Source organism: Berghia stephanieae, chromosome 2 (assembly GCF_034508935.2).
Source record: "Berghia stephanieae isolate SIO BIC M18660-M18661 chromosome 2, UCSD_Bste_1.3, whole genome shotgun sequence".
NCBI classification, from domain to species: Eukaryota; Metazoa; Mollusca; class Gastropoda; order Nudibranchia; family Aeolidiidae; genus Berghia; species Berghia stephanieae.
Genome location: NC_088361.1, coordinates 10460795 through 10470794, shown reverse-complemented (window position 1 = coordinate 10470794; position 10000 = coordinate 10460795). Strand labels below are relative to the sequence as shown.

Genomic DNA, 10000 nt, shown 5'->3' with positions numbered 1-10000 from the left:
ACGAGACACGCACGCACGCAGACACGCACGACAAGACACGCACGCACGCAGACACGCACGCACGCAGACACGCACGCACCGCACGCAGACAGACCACGCACGCACGAGACACGCACGCACGCACGCACGAGACACGCACGCACGCAGACACGCACGCACCAGCAGACACGCACGCACCAGCAGACACGCACGCACGAGACCAGCAGCACGCACGCACGCACGCAGACACGCACGCACGAGCACACGCAGACACGCACGCACAGACACGCACGCACGCAGACACGCACGCACGCAGACACGCACGCACGCAGACACGCACGCACCAGACACGCACGCACAGACACCACGCAGCAGACACGCACGCACGAGACACGCACGCACGCAGACAGCACGCACGCAGACACGCACGCACGCAGACACGCACGCACGCAAGACACGCACGCACGCAGACACGCACGCACGCAGACACGCACGCACAGCAGACACGCACGCACGCAGACCACGCACGCAGACACGCACGCACGCAGACACGCACGCACGCAGACACGCACGCACGCAGACACGCACGCACGCAGCACGCACGCACGCACAGCAGACACGCACGCACGCAGACACGCACGCACGCAGACACGCACGCACGCAGACACGCACGCACAGCAGACACGCACGCACGCAGACACGCACGCACGCACGCACGCACACGCACGCACGCAGACACGAGCACGCACGCAGACAGCACGCACGCACGCAGACACGCACGCACGCAGACACGCACGCACGCAGACACGCACGCACGCAGACACGCACGCACGCAGACACGCACGCACGCAGACACGCACGCACGCACGCAGACAGCACGCACGCAGCAGACACGCACGCACGCAGACACGCACGCACGCACGAGACACGCACGCACGCACGCAGACACGCACGCACGCAGACACGCACGCACCAGCAGACGCACGCACGCACGCAGACACGCACGCACGCACGCAGACACGCACGCACGCACGCAGACACGCACGCACGCACGCAGACACGCACGCACGCAGACACGCAGCACGCAGACACGCACGCACGCAGACACGCACGCACGCACGCAGACACGCACGCACGCAGACACGCACGCACGCAGAACACGCACGCACGCACGCAGACACGCACGCACGCACGCAGCACGCACGCACGCACGCAGACAGCACGCACGCACGCAGACACGCACGCACGCACGCAGACACGCACGCACGCACGCACGCAACACGCACGCACGCACGCAGACACGCACGCACGCACGACAGACACGCACGCACGCACGCAGACACGCACGCAACGCACGCCAGACACGCACGCACGCACGCAGACACGCACGCACGCACGCAGACGACGCACGCACGCACGCAGACACGCACGCAACGCACGCAGACACGCACGCACGCACGCAGACACGCACGCACGCACGCAGACACGCACCGCACGCAACCCCGCAGACACGCAACACACGCACGCCCAGACACGCGCACGCACGCACGCAGACACCAACGCACGCACGCACGCAGCACGCAGACACGCACACGCGACACGCACGCACCACGCAGACACGCACCAGACACGCAGACACGCACCACGCACGCAGAACGCACGCACGCACGCAGACACGCACGCACGACCAGACACGCACACAGACACGCAGACACGCACACGACGACGCAGACACGCACACAGACACGCAGACACGCACACAGACACGAAGCCAGACACGCACACAGACACGCAGACACGCACACAGACACGCAGACACGCACACAGACACGCAGACACGCACACAGACACGACAGACCAGACACAGACACACACAGACACGCAGACACGCACACAGACACACACGCACACAGACACCAGCAGACCACACAGACACGCAGCACAACCACGCAGACACGCACACACAGACACGCACACAGACACGCACACACACAGACACGCAGACGAACAGCACAACCAGCACGACAGACCAGACACACAGACACACACCACACAGACACCACACACACACACACAGACACACACACACACACAGACACACACACACACACACAGACACACAACACACACACACCAGACACACACACACACACACAGACACACACACAGACACACAGACACACACACAGACACACACACACAGACACACACACACACAGACACACACACACACAGACACACACAACACCACAGACACAACACACACACAGACACACAGACACAGACACAGACACAGACACAGACACAGACACAGACACAGACACACACACACACACACGACACGACACACACACACATTCGTAATCTCAACACCCATCCCTTCTGTACGTCTAGAATAGTTTTTCATCTGTCAGAGGGGCATTGGGGAGGGGACGTAGGAAAAGCATAACATTATTATTATATAACATTTCTCTTACCTTCCTTGTGTTATGTTTATTTAGCCGACATGACAAGTTTAACCATGTGATTATGTTAACCAGTTAACTGCCGTACTCTGGAAAGACACGTATTTGGCCAGAAAACTCGTCCTTCAAATATCGATCGATTTAAGTTAAATGACCATCTTATTGACAACTCTCAAAATCTCGATCTTCAACACGTATATGAAAATTTGACCAGAAAACTCGTCCTTCAAATATCGATCGATTTAAATGACCATCTTATCGAGAGTATTTGCCAATATTACGGTAGGTCATTTAAATCGATCAATATTTGAAGGACACGTTTTCTGGCCAAATTTTTAATATCGTGTCTTTTCAGAAAAGAAGTTAACTGGTTATTGCTCTTTAATCCTATTTTCTACTACCTTACATGAGTCTATAATATTATCTAAATTTGCCTATCGGGTGAGAATAATGGGATATCAACGTTTATATCTTTGTAGGGTTATTCTTGTAAATGAAATCCCTGTGCCAAAGAGATACTTGATCTTCATCATTCATCGGTTGTCCATTAAGTGATTTGTTGTGTCAATAATTATCGAATGGCAAATGTCAAACTGTTCCATCCAATTATAATTATAAGGTCATGACACACTATCAAATGTTGACACAACTGCAGTTATATGTAAGTACAATTATTCTTCCGAATGATGCTATGCGTTTAAGTAAAATACTAACATCATCCGCCAGCCAGATATAATGTACCAACACACAAAATTGTGTATGACCTTGAGCGTTTATATTCTGATTAAGATAATTTAGTGAGATCTAATCATTAAAATGGCCATCTAAAAACAATGGCAACGAGCTGAGTCAGTTTCGTTCCTTCTAGAACATAATAAGTATGTACGCAAGAATACGAGGTTCTTGCAGTCTTGGATATGGGAATTCCGGTTTGGTTCCCATTCATTGTACCAGTTTGCGAGTGCGCGATGAGAATAAAGTTTGTATAGCATCAAAGCACAAGAGTGTATGGAATCTGTTTTTTCTACCCACCTGACAATTTTAATTGAGTTTTTTTTCATTCTCATGGCTTATCCCTCCTGGATGTGGCCTCCGCAACTGCCAAACGAAACGAACTTCTGTCCTGCGACTTCCTTCCACATTCAGTCACTGGCTTATTCATCCATTCGCTGATGTCTTGTGACCATATTCTTCTTGGTCTCCCTCTCCCTCTTTTACTCTCCATAATACCTTCTAATAATTTTTTTCAAGGGTGCCCTGTCTCTTTATATGTCCAAAAAAAGGCAAGTTTTAGTTTCTGTATCATCTTGATAAGATGTTGCTCCCTAATTACCAGGGACTCTTTCATATTATGGTTAGTTTCCTTTGCTGTCCAGGGAATGCGGAGAATTTTCCGGTAGCATTTCATTTCAAATGCATTGATTTAGTTCTCATCGATTTTTTGTGATTGACCATGATTCACATCCGTAACATGATGTTAGAAATACGCATGTTTTTAATATTTTCATTTTCAGTTGAACGCTTTCACCTTTCCATAATGCCATCATTTTAGTCAATTTTGTTTGGGCAAATGCTAACCTCTGGATATCAGGGTTCGACTTTCCATTTGCCTCTATTCTTGCCCCATGACATATAAAATTGTTGATATTCTCGTAGACTTGTAGATAGATAATAAATATATTAGCGTGGCTCAGCGGTACGGTCTTTGCTTCGTAACCAAAAGGTAACGAGTTCGATCACCCGCCGCTGCGTTGTGTGACCTTGAGCAAGTCACCTAGCCCTAGCTCACTTTGCGGCGCTGCACTGCGGCTGACGCCTGGGTTATTCCAGTCTTCCCTTGGAAGAGACCCTAAAGACAAATTTCCCCTTGGGGATGAATAAAGGGAATTTTATTTTATTTTATTTTATTATTAAGCTCATGGCAGAAAGGTGTTAGTTCACCATATCCAAACTCGTTACGTTTAGTTACTGATGTAACGTTTATTCCACTGTTATTCAGCTACAGTGGTTGGAGCTGCAAAGTACAAAGCTGGTGTTGCGTTTACTGTACGCAAATTGTGTAGGACTGCGAAATGATTTCATATGAGGCAAGAGAACGGAGTTAAATGCTAGTCATTGGGACCTAATCCCCCCCCCCCCCCCCCCTTTCACCCCAAAACAAGTATTACGTATTTTACTTATTATCACCAATGAACCAGAAAGTCCCATTCATTCAAACTTTTAAATTGTCATCATAATATTTCAATTGACATGATTTTTCTCCACTGTGATTGAATGTATGTTTTGATATAAGTAGCAATGCTATGGTTCATTTGGCAATTTCTTAGTGACTTGTTTTGCAATTTTGGCAGGAATGAACACCCCCCCCCCCTCCAAACCGACACACACACAGACTCTCTCTCTCTCTCTCTCCCTCTCCCTCCCCCCCCCCCCCTCTTTCTCTCTCTCTCTCTCTCTCTCTCTCTCTCTCTCTCTCTCTCTCTCGACAGTTTCCAATACAAATATAATATTCAATGACTACATTCATACTTTGCATGTATGAATTATTGTGATCTACGATTTTAATGCCACCTCACTGCCCTTGTCATGTAACATTCGTCCCATTTACCAATTTCAAAATTATTTTTAACCGCCATTGTATCGCGAGGAATAATATCATTCCAGAAGCGCACAGTGCATGGAAGGTGCTAAAGGGTAAAGGGTTTTATCCGCTGTATTTTGCCAACTTCACAGAATGGCCGCGTCTCCCGATTCCGTGCCGACGTTAGTACGATGGTGGTCGCACCCATTAACTATTGGTGGAATCTATAGGCAATAGGGTTCAACAGTCGTGACGTCACTTCCCTCGTAATGACGCAAAGTAAATTAGTAACTGGTTCTTAACTATCGGAAAAAATGGCGGACGCCCTTATGACATACTTATCTGACGAGCATAAAAGTGTATCCAGAGGAGAAAAACATTATAGATCTGAAATTGTTTTGACATTTATATAATATTCTGATCACATAACATGTGAAAAAGTTCTAGCCAGCATGAAGAATAAAAAGTACCGATTATCTTTGTTTAGAACCAAGCTGATCGTTGCTGGTCGGACGTGACGTCAGACTATTGAATCCTAATTATTCCCCATTGAAATAATTTATTTTAACTGTCAATGAATTCCGTTATGAATTCCGAACTGTTATGAATGATGTGTATCATATTCTTTTGTGCTTACTTTATTTCTATAAGTCGCATTGGCTTTCAAAATTCGTTTCCCTTCAGATGAACAGGTCCCTTCCCCAGTTCATTCAGGATTTCATTGAATTGTTTGTATTTCAAAAGCTTGTAACATTGCATAGATAGAATGAAGTTGACGTCATTCATGTCTTTGTTATTGTTTTTTGCCGTCCGCGTTTATGAGTAATACAATACTCCAAACGGACCCCGCAGGTAAAAAATTAAACAGATAATCAAATTATGTTTTGTTCTCTACGCCTTGTAATGACATTTTATTGGCGATCTAATATTATATGAACAGTAATCTTTTACTAACGTCTAATGTCAGTTTTTTGATCTAGTGATTATGATTCAATTCCAGAACAATAAAGACATATCTGCGCTAAGTGACACAATCATAACAAAACTAGAGCATTTATATAGAGCAATAACCAATAAACGTTTTCAAGACACTTTACAAGGGGTCCTTAGCTAGCAGCAAAACTTAACATGTAGAACGAGACATGACGCCTATTAGGCGATACTACAATTTTTTTCCGACATAAAACAACGCTGTTCACAGCCAAATACTCATTTTACCCCTGAGTACGGAGAGAGAGAGAGAGAGAGAGAGAGAGAGAGAGAGTGAGTGAGAGAGAGAGAGAGAGAGTAAAGAGTCATTTCCAAGGACTCAATTATGCGCGGCTCGGAGCGGGACTCGAATCCCGTAGCTTCCAGTACGACAGCGAGTGTCATACCACTGATCCACATAGCCGCACACAGATGACATTATCCAGGGCTGCCTACTTGAAATTTCAAAAATTCGTAGTTTCCAAGGGGATAAACATGTAATTTATATAGGTTTAGAAATAAATAATTTGCCCTCAGCATGATACGAAAGTGCTCCAAAGTCTTAGATAGATATAGGTTCTGAGGAACTAAACTTTCCTTTTCAGCAAGATTTATTGAGTCAAAGAGACGAATGTAGTTCTGTAGCTGGAGACAAAAAAAAATCGTATTTCTACTTATTTTTCGTAATACTAGGCAGGTCTGCATTATCCATGCGTTAATACCTCGTGTAAATAAGTACCTACAACAAAGTAGGAAGTGTGTAATATCATTTATTTTTAGTACAACCATTTGTAAATAAACCCAGTTCGCGTGTTCAACTGTGTGCTGAACGTCCTGTTTCACTTTCCAATTCAATATAATATCGGGCATACGCCTCTAGTCATTACCATATCGATTTCAAGGCATCGCAATATCGATCGGTCTTTATTATAATTATAGTTCACTGTTCTCATTAAAGGTTGTAATAGGATGCATGGTATAATGTTTTCTGTTTCAGTGTAATTGAACTCTAGTATGATTAAAAGCCCCCCCCCCCCCCCCCCCCCCCAAAAAAAAAAAAAAAAAAAAAAGACAAATATTAAAGAAACACATTGTAAAAAACAAACTAAAACAAAACAAAACAAAGCAAAACAAAACAAAAGTCAAACCAAAAAAAAATTATATATATATATTAATCAGTTAACTGTCGTACTCCTAGAAAACACCAGTTTAAAAAGTTGGCCAGAAAACTCGTCCTTCAAATATCGATTGATTTAAAGGGCTCTCATCTTGGCAAAAACTCTCAAACCTGGGATTTGATTTAAAACATCGTATGGTCCCAGGATTGCGATTTTTTTTGTCAAGATGAGGGTCATTGTAATCGATTGGTATTTATTGAAGGACGAACTTTCTCCCCCAATTTTTTCATACGTCTCTTTCCGGAATACTGCAGTTAACTTGTGAAAGTGGCAGTATATCAGTAAAAATCCCTGGCCAATGTATCAGATCGGTGTGTTGTGTGTTATTTTCAAAGGTTAAAGATTTTTTAAAAGATATTTTCTAGTCCATGATTATAAATCAGCGAGTGGGTGACGGGTGTCATTTCATTGCTCGGGGTTCTTCCACAAATTGTCATCCTGAGTCTCTTAGTCAAAATCAGTTTTTTTTTTTAAATTTAGAAAACAACTTAGGAATATTCTAACTGATATGAAAACCTTTTTTAAGAAAATATGTCTTGTGAATTCGGAAGTTTTATTTCCAAATATATAATATTTAAATTTTCAAAATAATATGCAGAAGTGCAGAAAAAAGTATTTATTCCGTCAAAATCCAAACAGTTTTTAAAGATATTATCAATGTCTTATCATGTATAAATCATAGATTCTTGCCAGAAATTTATAGTTGGGCCTCTTTATATACATGGCTATAAATGATTTAATAATTAATTTTCAAAATGTGACTTTATCGTCTTTAAAGTAAATATCTAGACTTATAGGGTTGCTATCAGTCAAATTGGGGTGTCTCGATGGTTGCCTAACATACCCATATTGTTTCTGAATCTATTGGTGATTGGTTGGAATATGTGTTTTTAAGTGTCATTATTATTATTATTTAATATTCTTTATATAGATATATACCTACATCAACTGATACTAGTATAGTTTATTTCTTTCGCTACAATGTTATGACAACTACAAGCCAAAAAGAATATGTTCAAGTTTAATGACAGATAAGATTTGTGTATGGTACAACGTTGTTTTTTTTTTTTTGTTTTTTTTTTTGGTGTGTAGATTTTACCGTGGAATTTCACACAGAATACGAAATTTAGGTGATCAGACACAAAAACTAGCGTAAAGATTGTATTCTTTATTCCGTCCATGGTTATGATGAGGATTATTCTAATACCCGGATGAAAAGGATTGTTTTCGGTTTCAAAAGACCTTTTTGTTTGTGAGACCCGGCGATAGAAGGCTCCCGGCCATCATGTTCCGGCGGAAGAAGAAACAACAGACGGATGTCATAGGGACAGGTGCTCTCCGAGTCCAGCCAGATCAGGTAATGAATTTGAAAAAAAAAGAAAGAAAGAAACGACAGTTGACTGGCCCAGATCATGTTTTGTCGTCCGTCCCCCCCCCCCCCCCCAATCTTCCACGCCCCTTTGTCACCCACACCTTTGATCCACACCCTTGATTAACAGTCACTACTATCATTGAGAGTCTCAACAGGTTCATTGCACAGGTTTAGAAGTCGAGAAAAAACATGTTCTCCCAAAATTTAAATGCTGTTTTTCTTCACAGGTAGTACAGATGACACGCGAGGCTTTGAAGTAACTATTTACGTTAATCTCAGTATTTTCAGAATATCTCTTTATTGCCGGAACCTGTAAAGACAACAATGCAAATTGCCATCTGTGTAAGTCGAGCCTCGATTTTTTTTAGAAAAGTATTTCATCAAAGAAACACAATTTTCATGTTATACTCCTCTATATCACAGAGCAAGAATTCCATCGAGATTGACTGAAATTTAGAGTTTGTAATTTAATATTGAAATTAATCAAATCATTTTCTATTCTTTTCAGTAATTTTGAAGTAACGTCCACTTGTTATGTCCTCAACCATCGCCAATTCGATCTGGTTTTTTGTTTTTTTTTCAAATACTGTTTTGTCGTTACTCAAAAACTCAAAACCAGGTCACCCTTGTGTAGAATCGACGTATTGTTTGATATTTCAGCACTCCCATGAGGGATCTTCAAGTGTGTTTAGCAGGCAAAAGCAAACTCAGTCCATCTGGGCTACTTTTGCAACTTCTCTCAGAAGACAATGGGTCGGCCTTGACCTACAAACCTAACGAGGCCATTGGCGCCCTTGGAAGTAGGCATGTTCGGTTGACTAACAAAAAGGATAAAGAGGCAAATAAGAGCAAAAATAAGTCTGGCAAAAAGCCGTTTGAGGTAATGTTTTTTTGATACTGATAATGTAATCCATGCGGTTTTCGAATATATTGTTTTTACATAGAAGTTGTAAGCTGAGGTACATCGTCCATTACATGTTGCTCCTACTCCTCCTCCCCATCCTCCTCCTCCTCTTTCACCTCCTCCTCCTCTTTCAACACCTCCTCCTCCTCTTTCACTACCTCCTCCTCCTCCTCCTCTTTCACCTCCTCCTCCTCTTTCACCTCCTCCTCCTCCTCTTTCACCTCCTCCTCCTCTTTCACCTCCTCCTCCTCCTCTTTCACCTCCTCCTCCTCTTTCACCTCCTCCTCCTCATCTTTCAACACCTCCTCCTCCTCTTTCACTACCTCCTCCTCCTCCTCCTCTTTCACCTCCTCCTCCTCTTTCACCTCCTCCTCCTCCTCTTTCACCTCCTCCTCCTCCTCCTTCACCACCTCCTCCTCCTCCTTCACCACCTCCTCCTCCTCCTTCACCACCTCCTCCTCCTCCTTCACCTCCTCCTCCTCCTCCTTCACCACCTCCTCCTCCTCTTTCACCTCCTCCTCCTCCTTCACCACCTCCTCCTCCTCTTTCACC

General features: G+C 44.3%; 1 protein-coding gene across 1 annotated transcript in view; it reads left to right on the top strand.

Annotated features, from left to right (window-relative positions):
• LOC144963864 (uncharacterized) overlaps positions 1-10000 on the top strand; it is a 93818-nt gene that overhangs the window by 51954 nt on the left and 31864 nt on the right. Inside the window, 1 exon segment of the mRNA XM_078897815.1 lies at positions 9205-9424. Within this exon segment, the coding sequence (XP_078753941.1) occupies positions 9205-9424 (220 nt within the window).